The sequence below is a fragment of the Astyanax mexicanus genome, chromosome 23, assembly GCF_023375975.1.
Source record: "Astyanax mexicanus isolate ESR-SI-001 chromosome 23, AstMex3_surface, whole genome shotgun sequence".
Lineage (NCBI taxonomy): Eukaryota > Metazoa > Chordata > Actinopteri > Characiformes > Acestrorhamphidae > Astyanax > Astyanax mexicanus.
The window spans coordinates 19,095,894-19,114,781 of NC_064430.1; the positions used below are offsets into that span (position 1 = coordinate 19,095,894).

At 38.3% G+C, this 18,888-nt stretch overlaps 1 protein-coding gene across 2 annotated transcripts; it reads left to right on the forward strand.

The window, feature by feature from the left end:
- Positions 1–232: 232 nt before the first annotated feature.
- Positions 233–18,447, forward strand: gtpbp1l (GTP binding protein 1, like). Of its 2 annotated transcripts, XM_022668163.2 has the most exons (12): positions 233–278; positions 545–746; positions 1,350–1,461; positions 2,811–2,991; positions 5,409–5,757; positions 7,036–7,159; positions 7,336–7,450; positions 8,198–8,342; positions 8,791–9,109; positions 9,220–9,398; positions 10,738–10,851; positions 12,771–18,447. In XM_022668163.2, the coding sequence occupies exons 2-12, from the start codon at positions 555–557 to the stop codon at positions 12,882–12,884; spliced, it is 1,944 nt and encodes a 647-aa protein (XP_022523884.2). In that variant the 5' UTR covers positions 233–278; positions 545–554; the 3' UTR covers positions 12,885–18,447. The 2 variants fall into 2 exon arrangements, with proteins under 2 accessions (XP_022523884.2, XP_022523885.2); XM_022668164.2 differs by lacking the exon at positions 233–278 and having other exon boundaries at positions 285–746; positions 12,774–18,447.
- The last annotated feature ends 441 nt before the right edge of the window (positions 18,448–18,888 follow it).

The window sequence follows — 18,888 nt, forward strand, 5'->3', positions numbered from 1 at the left end:
CAAAGCAGGGCAAGGTCAGACTTCTTTCGTTTACTAATTAAATATTAAAGAGAAGGCGCGTCAACCAATCCAGAGCTTCTGTTATGAATATTAATCACCATGTGCAGATAAACCAATCTAAACGTACAAATATTGATGAATATTCATGAGAAGATGTGTCTCGCGAGCGTATATCAAAATAAAGCGTTGAATATTTATAAATATTCATGAGGAGGCGGGCTGTTTCCACACACTCCCTTATTACCCCACTGAGAAGTGCATGTGTTGCGATTTATCCGGTACGTTGCAAAAACAAAAAGACCAATCTAAACAAATTGCAGCCTTTTTTATACATTTATTTTAATTTCAGTCGTTTATTTAAATCCCACTTTATCTGAAGACGCTCTTGAATAAATTATTTGTCCTATAAAACATTTAATTAATTAAAATGAGTCTTGTGTTTAGACTTCAGCGCAGGCCGGTCTAACTTTAGCAGACATGCTAAAACTTTTTCCTGAATTCGCTCCGTTTCCTCACCGCTTCCCCGCTGTTTCCCCCTCTAAAGGCCGGCTCAGATGGCGACCACGGCGGCAGCGGAGCCAGGATTAAAGCCGCTGGTTCCTCCAGCCCTGGAGCCTCCGGTTCCTCCCGCTTCTATGTTCGCTCCGGAGCCGGAGTGCGGGTCCGAGGCACGCCGCGCAGGAAGCGCCCAGGGCGGGGAGAGCCTCTCTGGAGAGTCCGCAGATCAGCCGGGCCTCTGTAGTAAGGTGGTTAACAGCAGGAAAAGCTGTAAAAAAGATACTTGTTTATTATTTTATCATTAATTACACGAATTAAAGAACGCGGTAGCCTTTAAATTGTCCTAAAATCACCTAAACGATTTAATTATTAGTCTGAACAGATTTAAATGATTAAAAATTCATCTGTGTGTGTTTGTATTATATATTTAAAGTTTGTTCTTAAAATTGACCTGTTTACCTGCTGTTTTAAATATGAAAATTTTAATTGGCCTCAGCTTTAAGTTAAAAAGCTGAGTTTTTATTATATTTTTATTATACTATTTTATTTTAGTAGAACTTTTATTAGAGAATATAGTGTGTTTATTAGCTAGTTACAGTTGTAGTAAGTATTAAAATATAAAGGACAGTTCCACTAATATTTCACATTTGTTTGTATTATTTGTAAAATATAATTTATTTCTAAATTTACCCCATTTAACTCCCAATTTAGAAGACCAGTTTCCCAATCCTTGTTCATATATGAACACCCCCTAACACTAGCAATGACCCAACACTAAAAGTTTCAACAGTAAAATGTAATAAAATTAAAATAATAAATATACAGCCCTAACAGAATTATGTGGTGTTCAGCTGGCTCTGGTCAGCCCAACAGGTGAGCAGTATGACTGTCTGCTGAAGGATGTCCAGGCCAGGACTGACGAGGGATCCCGAGAAACTATATATGTGGTGGGAGTCGGATCAGGTGAGGCCTTTTTAAATATCAGTATTATTAACTATTCTTTAGAATTATTTATAGACAATTGTGTGAAACCGTGTGAAATGCATTGACATTCATTATTCAGGTTTAAGATATCAACTCAAGCTTTTTACTCAAGTAAAAGTACTGCTTTTAAAACTACTTAACAGTATAAAAGTAAAAGTAATGTAAGGATGAAAATGCCATTAATTAAGGACAAAATCTTAGTCTGCGCCACAGGAGCCTATAGTGCACATTTTTATAAAAGCTATAAGGACTCCCTGTTTCAGTTGCATGTATGCACATTGAAAATGAAGGCATTTTAATTGGGTTATTTTAAATCTGTACACAGATCAGCTTCATACTAGGCTACATACGTTGATGTGTGCGGGATGTGTGCAGGTGTGATGGATCACAGTATAAACCAATAGGGTGTCGGAATAGTATATGTTTATACTTATCATCCAACCCCAATTAGATTCACTCTATCTGGATGGAGAATTTTATCTTAGTAAGGGGTTTGTTCTTAACAATAATAAGCCAGGATTAAAGGATGAAAACAAGCTAAAATTAATTTTGTAAAATGTAAGGAATAGACAGTACAGAAAATGTGAGGCGTAGAAGTAGAACAAAGTAGAACGTAGCAAAAATAATTACCCCAGTAAAGTATAGATGACTGAAAAGGTAACAAAAATATTTGTACTTCATTACTTGACACCTCTAATGGACAATAGGGGTGTGCAGTATCGTACTTTGTGCAATAATATAGCCAAAATAAATATTGTTTGTAGCAAAAGGAAAATCCACTCTTGTTCGCGTTAAATATCTACTAGAGACAAATAATATCTATCCAGTAGATATTGGATCATTGACCTCAGTAACAATTTTGTCAAAATCTTAATTAGGGGTGTGCAATATCATATCCTGTGCAATAATATTGCCAAATAAAATGTAATGTTCATTGTGTTAACATAGTATATTCTTATTGTTTTTTTTTTTAATTCAATGTTTTGTCACCACGCTGTTAATATAGTTATCGCAAAATTAATATTATTTTAGAGCCATATCACCCACCCTAATTGACAATGATAAAAATTGTAATAATGAAAAAAAGTTAAAGCTTATACAAAGATCTTTATTTTATTATACACAAATAGTTGTATATAGGTAATAATCATTTTGTTTAGTAAGTAAAAACACTTACATCCAATTATATAAATGCCAGACAGTCTAATTGCAGATAGTCAATAATTACTGTTTATATTTAATTGCACCGCATTATATCGCTCTTGCTCGCTCTCACTCTCTCAGTGTCTCTCACCCTCTGTGTGTCTCTCACTTTCTGTGTCTCTCAGACGGGGGTAATTATGGTCTAGATGAGAAGGACATGGCTGCGTCCGTGGCGACAGTGCAGTCTCTGTGTGAGCAGATTGATGCTGATCTGGTCCTGCTGAGAGAAAGGAGAGAGAGTGGTGGACAAGTGAGAGATTACCTCATCCGACGCAGGGTCCCCGAGAACGACTTCATGGAAGTCAGGTAGCGTAAGAAGAGAGAATACACACACACACACACACACACACACACTTTCAGTCTTACCATTCATCCATATTATATGAATAGGTTTTGGCCCCCACTTGGAGCAGCTGTCTAAGCATGCTCATCACGAGGTTGCAGGTTCAATTCCTGGCGTTGCCACAGCCATCTGTCCGTGACTGGGAGTCCCAGAGATCTGTACAGTCTACTCTTTCTTTGGGTTGGTGTGATTGCCCTTCCTTTACCCAACACTCAGCACAGACAGTGCTAGCAAGTGCTGATGTACTACAATTAGCAGTTAGGCTTCTCCAAATATGTTAAGTTCTAATAGGGTTGTGTTCAATGAAAATTTGAGAGGATATAAAGGAGCTTCTTCATATCTTCTAGAGGTCACCCTGCCAGTACTGGTAACAATCTGAGATGGAATGGTTCTAGATAGTTGGGGGCACTGAGACGGACTAAACTGGATGGAAAATAACACAATAAATCAATAAATACATTTTAATATGCAAATAAAATTTGCTGAAAATATTCCAAATATTTATATATTGTTTGAATGTGAGTGTGAGTGACGTCCCGTTCGTTATACATATATTTTAATATGATGTGTGCTCACCGTGTGGAGCTAGAACAGCTTCAGCTCTTCTGAGTTTCTGGAAAGGCTTTCCACAAGGTTCAGGAGTGTGTTTATGGGAATTTTGACCATTATTTCAGAAGCTTATTTGCAAGGAATGACACAGATTCTGCATTTTCCACACCTTTAATTAATTCCAACTGTGTTCTTACTGCAGAAGCGCCCTCTAGTTCTGACTATGTAAATTAGAATGCTTAAAAGCGTCAAATATTCTAAACACACCGACCAACTAACCGACTCATATTCTTTAGTACTACTTTAACTACCTGCATGCAAATTTACAGCCATCTACATGAAACCAGTCGCCAGAAATCTCCAACTGAAAACAGCCTGTTTTTTCACATTGTTTACATGAGGAACACGCCTCCCCAACAAAATAGCCTTATAAAACATTATTAGTGTATAAAATAACATCAGATTATATTATATAAAATTCACTTACTATCACAGCATCCACAATACAGCACTTGAACGCAGATAAAATATCCATAAAGCCCTTTATTCTCCTGCTCACTGCTCCTCAAAAACATGCATTTAGTTTCAGCTCAGCCGCAACGTCATATTCTCAAGCTCCCAGCGATCACAAAATTGAATATTTTCACGGAAAGTTGTACATGAATACAAAGCTAAGGGTGTCTTCTTCTAGATTCTGTGGTTTTTATTGGTCTACAATCCACTACTTTTCTTGAGTGATCGTCTTTTGAACCAATGGCGTGAGCGCTGGATCGCGCTGGTGTTCAGGGCTGTCCAATCAAATCAGGTCATAGCCTTTCTCCAGCGTCACAAAAGTGATTGACACCTATTTCAACCAATAGTCCACCCTTAGACGAAAACACTGCTATGTAATTTGCCCTGATTGGTCTCCTAATGGCTGGGGGAGGGGCATGCCAAACCGTCACCAAGTGTTGCGCTGTCACCAAAAAAAAAAACCCACTCCAGACGCCAAACTCCATAGCGCACACAACACGCAAACATGTGATTTTATTTGTTATTTCATCCAAAAAATATTAATATTACTCTGAGATGGACTTACATTAATTTATTTTATCACAAAGAAACAAAAAAATATTAAAATGTTGTTTTATAGAGACAGATTTATCTCTGAATTATACTGGGGGCGCTCTGGAGAGGTTTTGAAGCCTTTGGAGACGCCTGGTGGACACCTACTATAATGCAGTATAATTTCCCAGTGCTTCAATAAAATGTTTTCAAGTTTTGTAATTTGTTTGACAAGACCCTAATAAACCAGGAAATGTAGAAAATGATTGGCTATTCATCACCAACATCCATACACACATTATAAACTCCAAATATAACAGGCGCTTTTTGTTTTTTTTTACATTTTCCTCTGCATTTTATGTTCTCAAATAGAACCTAAATAATGAAAATTCCCTCTTGAAAGTGAATTACTGTTTTGTCCCAAGTGTCTACTTCAGTTTAAGCCCTGACTGGTCATTGTGCTATATGTAAAACTTAAGATATCCAGTGTGATAGCATAGTAGTGCAAATCACATGAAAATGAGCAAAAAAAATCGATCTGCAGTAAAGGGTTAAGATAGATTAAGGTCAGAAAACCCCGCACCATAATTCCCTTCACCAAACTTTACACTTTTTACAGGCAAATGCCGTTCTCTCGGCAACTGTTTAACCTAGACTTGTTCCCAAACGCTTCCACTTTGTTATAAAATCATTTACTGTCGTTTGAATCTCAAAATTAATTATGTAATAATAAACTGTGGGTATATTTCACAGGCCTGTGAAATGTGTGTGTCTGTTTGTCTATCAGAGTGGCAGTGGTGGGTAACGTGGATGCTGGTAAAAGCACCCTGCTGGGTGTATTGACCCACGGCGAGCTGGATAACGGGCGTGGTCTTGCTCGCCAGAAGCTGTTCCGTCACAAACATGAGCTGGAGAGCGGCCGCACCAGCAGCGTCGGAAACGACATCCTGGGCTTCGACCAGCAGGGGGTGGTGGTGAACCAGCCCGACAGTCACGGGGGCAACCTCGACTGGACGCGCATCTGCCAGAGGTCGTCAAAGGTCATTACATTCATTGACCTGGCCGGGCATGAGAAGTACTTGAAGACCACTGTGTTTGGGATGACCGGACACCTGCCGGACTTCTGCATGCTGATGGTGAGGAACAGGGCTATACATTTAAAGCACTCAGATGTTATCTTTGACCTTTTTAAGGGCGTTTTTACAACTGTAGTTGGTTTCTCTGGTTTGAATCAATTAATGAGTTTGCATTTACCTCCTCGGTTTCGGTTCTTCTCTGATTTGTCAGTGCTGTGAATGTATCATATTTTTTGCACTATAAAGTGCACTTAAAATATTAAAATTTTCCCAAAAATTGTCACTGCGCCTTATAATCCAATGTGCCTTATGTATGAATTTTACCAGTCAGGTAATGAGGAGCAGTAAAGCCATCCTGCTGAAGTGCAGAGATATACAGGAGTTTCAGTTTACTTCTCCAGCAGTATTAACATTACCCACTAAGTGCTAGCCATTTGGCCGTTCAGAGATGAGTATTATCTGCCTGTAGCCTGAGCTACTGGTTTACCAGAACACTTAGGGTTCCTCAGTGTAGAGCTGTCAGGTGGCAGTTAAGTGGCATAAGCGGTTAGCTGCTGCTAATGCTCCAGCCTTTGTGGAAATCTGGAAATTTAAGCTGACTGAAAATACACAGAAGTGCTTTTCCTCACCCAAATAAACAGTTTTCATCAGAGAAATCTGTGTAGATTAACATCCAGTGTGGGTTTTACCTGTCTGCATTTTTTGTATTTTTTTTTTTTTTTCAGAAAAGAATTACAGTTTTGTTTACTTAGCTTTACAGTCCCCCAGCGGCGAAACCTGTTGAATTCTAACAAGTGCTGCTTAAAATGCACCTTGTAATCCAGTGCGCTTAATAGTGTGAAAAATACGGTAAATACAACAACCAGACCATCGCCTATATCTGTGCATTGTGAATTGCTTTCATTATCTAGGTAATAAATCAGATCAAACTGCACCTGAACAGCCATTTAACTCAAACCTGAGGAGCACATTCAATAGACTGGTCGGGTCAAGGTCGGATCACATTCTCACTACTAACGGAGCGAGATCGCATCCTCTCGCAGGTCTCAGTACGGTTGTTTTAGTCCACACCTGAGTGTAATTACTGATTTCACGCCTAGTCAAACAAACTGCACCAAGGGTAAACAATTTCCAATATTTACCTAATTAATTGATCCTGGGAGCCAATCAGATCATATTTTTGAGCTAAGAATTACAACATCTCTAATTATTCCATCTCTAAATGTAATTGAGGTCATTTTTTATAACCATATTCAGTCCAACAATGTTGATTATTATCCGAGAAGCACAAAAACACACACACAATTATTTACTTTCTCTTAATTCTTTTCTCTGCAGGTTGGTAGTAATGCAGGTATTATAGGCATGACGAAGGAACACCTGGGTTTAGCTCTGGCTCTGAGTGTCCCTGTGTTTGTGGTGGTAACTAAAATTGACATGTGTCCAGTGAACATCTTACAAGGTATAAAAAAAATATAAACAAAAAAAATCTGTGTAATAGCACTATACAACACTGATTTTGTTGCCATTTATAATATTAACTGGGAATTCTTCACACTGTTTGTGTGTATGCGTGTGTGTGTGTGTGTGTGTGTGTGTGTGTGTGTGTGTGTGTGTGTGTGTGTGTGTGTGTTTTAGAGACTCTGAAGCTCCTACAGAGGTTACTGAAGTCTCCAGGCTGCAGAAAAATCCCAGTGTTGGTTCAAAACAAAGATGACGTCATCATCACAGCCTCAAACTTCAGCTCAGAGAGGTAACGTACACTCAAACAAACTCACAGCATATTCTAAGGAGGCTATGCCCTAGATGTTTGAGCATGGTTAAGAGCATCAATGAGGTGAGATGCTGACCACTTAAACTTAATCCCGGAGTTATGGATAGAGCTCCATTATTACTCAGATACAAGTAAATCACATTCGCCATACAGAGGGAATGTAGCTTCCACCTTTAACTCACACACACATACAAAGTAGTAAAAACACGCATACAGGGACATTTAATGACCAGCTCCGGCATCTTGGGGAGCATTGAGGGTTTAAAAACCTGCCCACGGGCCCTTAAGTTGCAGCTTGTCGAGCCCAGGTTTCAAACCCACAACTCTATCATCAATAACCACAGCTGAAACTGAAAATTTACTGTGTTGAATAAATCACATTTTTCAAGTCTGTTCCAAACATGACTTGAGTGCCCTCTAGAGGTTTAAAGCAGAAAACCCTTTAGACCTGCACTTAATCATAAACTTGTGGTTTCTGAGGCCGGTAACTCGGATTAACTTATCCTGTGCGACAGAAGGAACTCTTGGTCTTCCTGGGGCAGTCCTAACGAGAGCCAGTTTCATCATCATAATGCTTTTGATGGTCTTTCTGACTGCACTTGAGGATACTTTCAAAGTTCATGAGATTTTTCTAATTGACTATCCTTCATTTCTTAAAGAATTTTTTAATACTTAGTTGAGTAGTTCTTGCCATAATATGGATTGTGTGTGTGTGTGTGTGTTCAGGGTGTGTCCCATCTTCCAGATCTCGAATGTTACTGGGGAGAACATGGACCTTTTGAAGATGTTTCTGAACCTGCTCTCCTCACGGAGCTCCTTTAAAGACAATGAGCCTGCAGAGTTCCAGATTGACGAAACCTATTCTGTACCGGTCAGACACACACACACACACAAATATATGAATATATGAATATATATATATTTTTTTTATTTAGAGCATTTATTTGCAGAAAATGAGAAATGGCTAAAATAATATGCAGAGCTTTCAGACCTCAAAAAATGCAAAAAAAAACAAGTTCATATTCATAAAGTTTTAAGAGTTCAGAAATCAATATTTGGTGGGATAACCCTGGTTTCTAATCACAATCTTGGCATGTTCTCCTCCACCAGTCTTACACACTGCTTTTGGATAACTTTATGCATTTAGGTCTGGTGCAAAAATGTGATGCCTTGTGATCATCCATCTTCCTCTGGATTATATTCCAGAGGTTTTCAATTTGATAAAATCAAAGAAAGATATTTACGCACACACATACAAACATAAAGTATCTAAACCTTTAGCTGCTTCTTCCATTTTCTCTCCACTGTCGACTCCTCAGGGTGTGGGAACGGTAGTGTCTGGCACTACTTTGCGCGGATGGATACACATGAACGACACACTACTACTAGGTCCGGATCCCCTGGGGGTCTTCCTTCCCATCACTGTTAAATCTATCCACCGAAAGCGCATGCCAGTGAAGGAGGTGAGGGGGGGTCAGACGGCGTCATTCGCTCTGAAGAAGATCAAACGCTCCGCCATCAGGAAGGGCATGGTGATGGTTTCACCACAGCTCAACCCACAGGCATCATGGGAGTTTGAGGCTGAGATTCTGGTCTTACATCATCCAACAACCATATCACCTAGATATCAGGCCATGGGTACCAGAGACACACTTATTACCTTAATCACGATTTACCATCCAGAATGAAGCTCTAATAGCACTGCAGAAGAGTTTGTTGATTAATTATCTTATTTCTCTCTCTCTCAGTGCATTGTGGGAGTATCAGACAGACTGCTTCTATTCTGTCCATGAACAAAGAGTGTTTGCGGACGGGAGACAAAGCTACTGTACGCTTTCGCTTCATAAAGACTCCTGAGTTTCTGCACACGGAGCAGCGGCTCGTCTTCAGAGAGGGACGCACCAAGGCTGTTGGAACCATAACCAAGGTGAGAGGGGAGGGTATACACTATGGCCCAGTCCTATATAGTGCTGGGCGGTATACCGGTTCATACGATATACCGGAGGGGAATTTAGAAACAGTATGCATTTTTCACATAACGCCATACCACCAAAGGCACTGCAGAGCGCTGTGTAGAACTGCACCGCCAAAAAAGCACTGTAGCAACTAGACAGTTAGCATAAGAAGCTAACGCACTGTATTTCAGTTCAGCTGTGTGGAGCCTGAATAAACATGAGAACTGCACTCCTGAAACTTCTGCTGCTGCTCCTTGTAACATAAGTAGCTATAGTAAATATATGAATACTGTAACTTGAAGGATAATATTAATGCACACTGAACTGAATAATTTGTTAACTGGAAAACCAAGGGAACTCTGATGGCTTCAAGAATAACATAGAGTAAACTTGTGTTATGCTTGTGCAATAGAGCTTTGGAGAAATATCTCTTTTGAATACTTAAACATTGAGTATTTTTCAATCATTGAGTCAATTTATAGTGTTTATGGAACAATTTAAAATATTTAGTTCAGTAAAGGAAGCCGTGTTAAAGTTGTTATTGTATCTCTTTTTAAAGTCTATTGTTTAAATTCTTCAATAGTAATCAAGGCCTTAATTTAAAGCCTTAATGTTTGATATTATATGTACTCCTAACAGTACAGTAACTCTCAAACCTATATTAAAGCCCAGTTGTGCAAAAAAATAAATATATAAATAATAAAAGATACCGTGATATACCGTAAAACCCTCAGAATCTTGCAAAATACCATGATATGCATTTTTGGTCATAACACCCAGCACTAGTTTAATGTGTAGTTTCAATGTTTCATTGCAATTTTCTTAATAACAAGCATAAACAATATCTAGTAGTTCAACAGCACAGGCTACATAATTTAAGGTGGAACAGAGCCATAAAATACATCAAGATAAATTAGAAGCTAATTTCATTTTATCACTTCTTCTTATCTTTTTTTTTTTTCTTACCTTTATTGGAATTAAGGAATGGACACTAATAATTAACTGCTGCACCATATGCCCCCCTTTCTCAAGACATACAATAAAGCCTAAAGTTAACTTAGTTAAGCAGCAGCTAGGTGGTTGAACTTTAGCGCTTCACTGCTAGCTTATATATCTGTATCGGGTGCTTAAATGGTTTTCCTAATTATTTTAGAGGGAGGATTTCACCTGTTTCGAGGGGAGAAATGGGATTGGGCCTATATGTCCACAAATATTTGTGGACACCCCTTCTAATGATTGCAGGTCTGCGTGCACGGTGCTGGGGTGAGTTCTGTGTCTCTCTTGGGTACTGAAGTGTTTCTCTCACTACAGCTGTTCTACATGAAGCCCCAGGTCAAGACTCAGTCAGCAAAGAGAGTCACATCACAGTGTGAAGGAGCCAATGAGGAGGCTGCATCTGGAGAAAGTAGTTTACAGTCACAGCAGGTGAGGTGGCTTTAAACATTAAAATACACACACACACACACACTCTGCCTGGCCAAAAAAAAAGTCGGAACCAAAAACAAAAAAAGGTCACACACTTTAATATTTTGTTGGACTGTCTTTAGCTTTGATAGTGGCACACATTCATTGTGAAATTGTTTTAATAAGCTTCTACAGTGTCACAAAATTTATTCAATCCACTGTTGCATTAATTTTCACCAAGATCTTGCAGCAGCATTGATGATGGTAGAGTCTGGCCACTGCACAAAGCAGCTCTTCTCCATCCAGCACATCCCAAAGATTCTCAATGAGGTTAAGGTCTGGACTCTGTGGTGAATTCTCTCAATCCATGTGTGAAAATGAGGATCTCATGCTCCCTGAATCACTCTTTCACAATTCCAGCTCCATGAATCCTGGCATTATCATCTTGGAATATGCTTGTGCATTGATGGAATAACCTGGTCTATATTCAGTATATTTAGGTAGTCAGCTGACCTCATTCTTTCAGTACTGCTCAGTTTTTGACTATTGGCCACTGGGCCACACACACAGTGGCTTTCTCCAGCCAAAATCCAATCTAAAGGCTGATTTATGATTCTGTTTAAATATATCCAGTACCCAGTATAGCCTATGCAATACCCTGGTGCTTACCTCCCCTAAAATTAATCTATGTGACAAGTTTAATTGGTCTAGTGAGCAGCACATTCATGGCAAAAAATAGTCCCTAAAGTAAACTGTATCAGATGTTCCACTACTTTACCATTATTACACTACGTCCTGTAAATGGTGGTGGAGGCTATAATATATACTGACTTAATTGTACTTAAAAATAAAGAGTAGAGTCTTTCAAAATTAGAGTAACGAGTAAATTGTAAGTTGTTTTAACATTAGAGCACAGAGTAAATATTTCATAGTTCTTTTAAACTTAGAGTATACACTAAATACTTAATAAAGCTATTTTTAAATTAGGGTGAAGAGTAAACACCTAAGGGTTATTTTAAAAAGAATATAAAAATGTTCACCAATATCCTACATGAAAAATACGTAAAATATCTATGATGGTTTTATTTTTTTTTTTAGAAGTTGATATACAGGCTCATTCACGTTAATGAGGTTATTTTTATATATTGTACAATATGATAAGTCAATAACATTGTAAGTTAGTACTGTCATCCAGACTGTGAAGGAACACATAAGAAATCTTGTAGTAACTCAAAAGTGTTAAATAAACCAAAATACTGAAGTATTTAGGTGCTCTTATCTGGGGTTCTGTTAACTGGCTGTTTCTGAGTCTGGTATCTCTTGCTCTTCCTTTTCTGTGGTGGTCCTGATGAGAGCATCATCATAACATTTTTGGATTGTCTTTGTGACTGCACTTGAGGATACTTTCGAAGATCCTGAAATGGAGTTGGATTGACTGACCTTCATTTCTTAAAGTCATTTTTTTCTTTATTTAGTTGAGTATATCTTATCATGGTATGGATTAGAGAATTACTCAAATAGAGCTATTTACTGTATACCGGTAACTCTACCTCTTCACAACTTTACAACTAATGCTCTCAAACACATAAATTAAGAGGCAAGAAATTCAAGTAATTAACTTGAAGAGTTCAGCACAGCTGTTAACTGAAAACCTGAATTCCAGGTGACTCAATCTATAAGGCTGACTGAGAAAATCCAGCCAAGATGTGCAAAACTGTCATATAAGCAAGAGGTGCTACTATGAAGAATATAAAATATAAAACTTTTTTGTTCACTAAATAATTCAATGTCTTTCTTAATAGTTTGGATGACTTAAAATAATGAAAAAACACAGAATTTAAAAAATTAAAATTAAAAAAAAAAAAAACTTTTGACTGGTACTGAATCGAGCCAATAAAACACTAACAGTAGTTCTCTTAATGGTTCTCTGTCTGTTTCAGAAGAAGTCCGGTGCGAGCGGCCGACTGAGAGGCGGTCAGAGACACAGAGGCAAAACAGCCCAGAACAGCAGCAGCACTACAGCGCCCCCTGCTGCAGGGGGGGAGAACGGATAAACTGCAGCTTCACACATACGTCAACCCTTCATTCACTCCTCTTTCCCTCTCCTTTTCATTTTCTCCTCCTTATCATTCTTTTCTATTCTTTCGTCTCCCCCTCTCCTTTATCTCCTGTCCATTTACTGTCCTTTCTTTACTTTTGGTCCCCTCCATTAACTGATAGATCTCTAATTATTTTTCTATCCAGTTCTTCTCTTTTCTCCTCCTCCTCTTTTTGTTTACCTGTCCTCCTCTTCACATGTCCAGCTTTCTCATTTTTTCTTATTATTTCATTTTTTTTCTCCTCCTGTTCTTCTTATCTCTTTCTGTCCTAAATCTTCTCTACATCTATCTTCTTCTTCTTTATCAATTCTTTTCTGTGCTCAACTCCTTCTGTTAGACCTGCTAATTTCTGTTCTTTTCTCCTCCCCTCTTCTGTATTTCATTCTCTCCCTCAGTATTTTTTTCCAAACCTTTTCTCATTCTTTTCTTTCTTTAATTTTTCTCTTCCTTATCTCCTCTATAAGACATTCTGTTAATTTTCCCATTTTTCACCCACTCCTTCTCTTTTCCCCTTCCTCCTTTGTCTCCAGATTCCATGCTTTCCCCTCAGTCATTTATTTAAACCATTTTCTCATTCTTTTCTCTGATTTACTCACTCCTCTTCCTTTTTCCTCCTCCTTGTCTTCTCTGTCTTTTTTTTACTCATTTCTCTCTTTTATTCTCACAATCTTTCTTTTCTCCTTCCATCCTCTGTCTCTATCTTTTATGATTTCACTCAGTCATTTATTTTAATCCTTTTCTTATTCTTTTCTCTGCTTAGCTCACTCCCTTTTTCTTCCTCCTCATCTTCTCTGTTAGATCTTCTGCTCATTTCTCTCCTTTTTTCTTCTAATTCTTCTCTTTTCTCCTCCTCTGTTCTTTCCTCTCCTCTCCTTACCTTATCTCCAGCTTTCCCTTACTCTTTTTATTCTATTTTTGGCTTATTCTTATTCACATCTGCTTTTCTTGAATCTTGAATTTTCTTTTAGTCTGTCTTTCACTCTTAATCTTCTCAACCTTTCCTCTCATATTTTCTTCTTTTACTCTCCTCTATCCTTTCCTATTCTTTCTCTATTCCTTTTCTAAGATGTTCTATTTCCCCCTTACCATTGTCTTTTTCTTTCTTTCAAACCCTAGTTTTGTCTATCTTCACCCTCTGAGCATTAACAGTAGAGGGCGCTGTACGCCTTCTAAACAAATTCTCTCTCTCTCTCTCTCTCTCTCTCTCTCTCTCTCTCGCTCTCTTGCACTCTCCCTTCCTCTCTGTTCTCTCCTTTCTCTCTCTCTTTCCGAATGAAGCATGCCGGATGTCGGGGAGTTTTCTCTCCATTGGGCCGAGCAGCAGGAGATGGCCTTCGCTCGTCATCCCGACAGTTTTCTTCTTCTTCATCTCCATCCCCACATTCTCAGTCGTTTGGCCGGTTCCTTGCATCATCCTCATCACCCGCGTTGCGTTCCTCCTCTCCAGGGCCTTCTTCTACTTCATCAACATCTTGCAACAGCCAGTTCTCCAGCCAGCCCTTCTCCCCAAGGACCCAATTAAGAGCCTCTCATCTGAACCATTGTTTGTGTTTAAGCAAATTTCCTATTTTTCCCTCCTTCCCCTTTTCACACCGCTATCCGGAGCAGATAAGTGAGTCCGATCCGTTCTGCTCTGCTCTGCTTGGAAGCTGCATCGGGCCTCCATCGCCCTTCCACGGGTTAATGAGCTCCACCGCTGCACTGCTGATCACGACTGAAACCCGAACGCTCCTTTTCAAGTGCAGTATTTATTTATTTATTTTCCTGTGGCTTCTTTCTTCTAGCTTATTTCACTCTAAAAGACGAGCTGTATCCGACAGGGCTTTATTTAGGCTTATTATCTGCTGTATTTTTAGTGAAGAAATGAAAAAAAAAAATCAAAGGCATTAGCTTTAGGCCTTTCCCTGTCTGAGCTGCTGACCGGAGTTTAAAGCGCAGTCGATTTATTTTTTTTTAAACATTATTTTAACATCAGTTTGTTTTCAAGTCATTTTTTAAAGCCTAATTTGAAGCCCAGAGTGCTTTATGTTTCTGGTATGCTTTAAAGACTGCATTTCTATCGCCTAAATTAGGTCCAAATAAATGGACGACTGACAGCACAACAAACAGCGAGGAGCACTTCTATCACTGGCAGATTTGTTGTTTATATATATTTATATATACAGCTCTGGAAAAAAATTAAATACCACTTCAGTTTCTGAATCAGTTTCTCCCAAATTCCAAATAAAAAAAATGTTATTTAGTGCATTTATTTGCAGAAAATGAGAAATGGCTGAAATAACAAAAGATGCTTTTCAGCTTTCAGACAGCAAATAACGCAAAAGTTATAAGAGTACAGAAATCAATATTTGGTGTAATATTATATTTTAGTTACAGTTTTCATGCATCTTGACATGTTCTCCTCCACCAGTCTTACACAGTGCTTTTGGATAAATTGACACCTTTTACTACTGGTGCAAAAATTCAAGCAGTTCAGTTTGGTTTGATGGCTTGTGATCATCCCTCTTCCTCTTGATTATATTCCAGAAGTTTTCAATTTGGTAAAATCAAAGAAACTCATAATTTTTAAGTGGTCTCTTATTTTTTCCCAGAGCGGTAAATACATATGTGTACACAGTTTTATCAGATTATTTAATGATCACCTCCTTAATTCTACACTCATCGTCCATTCGGTCTACAAAGGACTACTAATTAGTAATAACCTGACACTTCAGTGAAGCTGACATAGTGGTAGTGTGTTAGACTTGGTGTGAGACACAGCAGTGCTGCTGGAGTTTTTAAACAATTTTTTCACTCACTGTCCTCCACTCTATTCTGCGAGACACTCCAACCTATAGCTGTTTTACCTTCTAGATAAAGTAAAGCCAGAGGCAGAACCTCTGAATCTGTTGAGTTAAGTGGTTCTCAAACTGTGGTATGGGTACCACTGGTGGTACTTAAAGCCTCCAGAGGTGTTACACAAGATGACCTCAGAAAAAAAACTGCTTGCATTAAAATATTAAGGACTGCAATCTATAATTTTCCTAACATTACATTAACCATTAACAGGTAACCTGTGTAACCTGTATATTACTCTACATTTCAGTCCTTCATTACTCTCAGGACTACAGTTTTATACCATGATTATTAACATATATATATTTTTTTTATTGGTCCTAGAGTAAAACCTTGTGGAATGCCACAACAAAATGCTATATCAACCAACAGTTTACAACAGTTTATGCATTATGATTAATAGATTAAATAAGTTAGTCAACACTGTAGTTCACTCTGTCTGTCCTCTTGTAAGATTTTCAGTAGAAATACTGTGTTAACCAGAAACAATAATCAAACAGCTTGTCTACCATACTAACCACACAACAGGAGAAGAACAATTGGCGATAGACATGACGACGTGTATCTGTGTTTGTGACGCTTACTTGGAAGCTGTGGTTTGGTCATTGGTGGTACATAATCTAAAAAGTTTGAGAAACAACGCTCTAGTCCTTCATTTGTGATCACAGCACACTGCTGGCTGGACAGTTCTGATTGGTGGACTATTTCCAGCCCAGCAGTGACACTGTGGTGTTTAAAAACTCCAGAAGCACTGCTGTGTCTCCTCCACTCTTACCAGTAGCACTCTGTGGTGGTCTATCCTGTAGGGTCCTGACAATCAAAGAATTAAAGAATAGGGTGAAAGGGAGGATAATCAAGTATGCAAATAAAGAAAACCAAAACAGAACTACAGTCTGCATCTATAGAACTACAAATTGATCAAATGGAGAATGAGTGCAGAAAAAAGTGGGCGGTCATTATATTCTGATATGACATAAATAATATTCAGTACAGTGCAATAAAAGTGCCTTTGGAATATTGGAAGATATTATTTAGTAATTTACATCGAGTTCAGTATTGTAGGTGTTGTTTAATGTATGCAAAAATCATGTACCTTCTGTTGATGTTGACTATATGTAATTTGTTGCAGTTATTAAGGGTTCTTTGGAGATCTAGATTTCAACATTTAAGTTGCCCAATCCTGGTCCTGTTGAGATCCAAATCCAGTGCTCCTGATCACTTAATTACAGTACCTAGATGAGAAGGGGTTATGCACTCCTGGTGCATAAATTCAATCAGTTTGATGGCTTGTGATCATCCGTCTATCTCTTGATTATATTCCAGATGATTTCAATTAGGCAAAAACCAAAGAAACTCATCATTTTTAAGTGGTATCTTATTTTCTTCCAGAAATCAGGTGTTGGTTTCTGATGTTGAGATTTCACTGATACTTCATTACCTGGATCAGATATATTTAAATTAGGGTTTTAACTAAACTTTGGAGAGAAGAAGTCCATCAGGACCAGTATTAGACCTCCTCCCCCAGCTTTAATAAAGTCCTTTTACCAGTTAGGTTTAAGTTTAAATGTCCCTTAGAACATTCAAAGTGATTTTGTTCTTGGAAATCTACAATCCTATAGGGGCAGTTTCCCAGACATTGATAAGGCCTAGTTTTAGACTATGTTCTCTATTTAATGGGTAATTTCCTTTCAAAAGCTGTTAATTCCAAGACTAGGCTGATTTACTGACTGGAAAACTGATTCACACATTTTTTTACCACTTTAACACCTGGATCTAATGTTCAGGTGCCCCTAAAATGTTTCATTATCTGGATCAGATGTGTTTAACTTTGTGGTAGAGCTAAACTCTAATAGATGGAAGACCACCAGGACCAATATTACGTGTCCCTGCCTTTAAACAAGATCTTTTTCCATGTTTAAATGTTCTTTAGGACCCGCAAAATGATTCTTCTCTAGTAAAGAAGTATAAATCTGATCTTGGAGGCCTACAAACCTATGGTGTTCAGTTCCTCAACACCTGGCTCTGATGTTGGGATATCTTTAAAATGTCATTACCTGGATCAGGTGTGTTTAGTATAGGGTGCAGCTAAAAGTATTAGACACCAGATACTGGACAACCCAGTCTTAGGAAAAGCACCTTTACCACTTTGAATGATCTTTAGAACACAATAAATATAATTTTCTAATATATTTTCTTGGAATGGGGCCCAATACTGGGTTTAGAGGCCTACAAACCTATGGAGTTCAGTTCTTCAACACCTGGCTCTGATGTTGAGATAAGTGATGCTGAAATAAGAAATTACCTGGGTCAGGTGTGTTTCTGCAGGGTGGAAGATCTCCATAACCAGTATTAGATTCCCCCAGGCTTAATAAAGCACTTTAACCAGAGTTATGAACTCAATAACACAGGCTTGGAGGAGTCTTCATTTCTGAGGTACTAAACACACTTTGTTAATAAACAGATGTCTGTTATTTCAGTTGTTTGTTAAAGAGCATTTCTGGGTTTTTTTTTAACTTGAGTGGAGTTCCTTTAATTTATTTTGAATGCATGGTTCTGTGTTTATAGTGCAAGCCTTTATTGGTGTGTAAATGATGTACAAAAAAAGAAAAGAAGAGTTTTGACCTCATCTGATGAGAAATTGTAAATTGTTAAATTATTTTAAATATAAAAATATGAAAATTGAGTTTTGATTGTCTTGTTTTCTCTACAAGAAAGTAGTTGATCCCATAGATTCACCTCCTTCATTTGGGGTCAATTGTGGTTGGGACCCACAGTGGACTGTGTTTGTAGCCATTCTGGTCATGGCCTTCTTTCCAGTGTGGTATTGTAATAGAATGGAACTGCTGCAACCTTTGCCATCTGGTAAAATGTCTTCAGGACCCTCCTGGACATTTTCACCATGAAATGTGAGGGGTATTATTGATGAATGGAAGCATCCACTGAAGGTGCACACTGCATGCAGTAGCCACTCTGATATTAATGTTTTCTGATGTCTTGGTGTTAGTGAACACCTTCAGCTGTACAACAGTTCCCTACACTCATATAAAGATAACAGAGTGAAGACCAGAATCAGAGCTTTATTCTGACATTGAGAGACAGATTCAGGTCCACAAAGGCAGTAGCC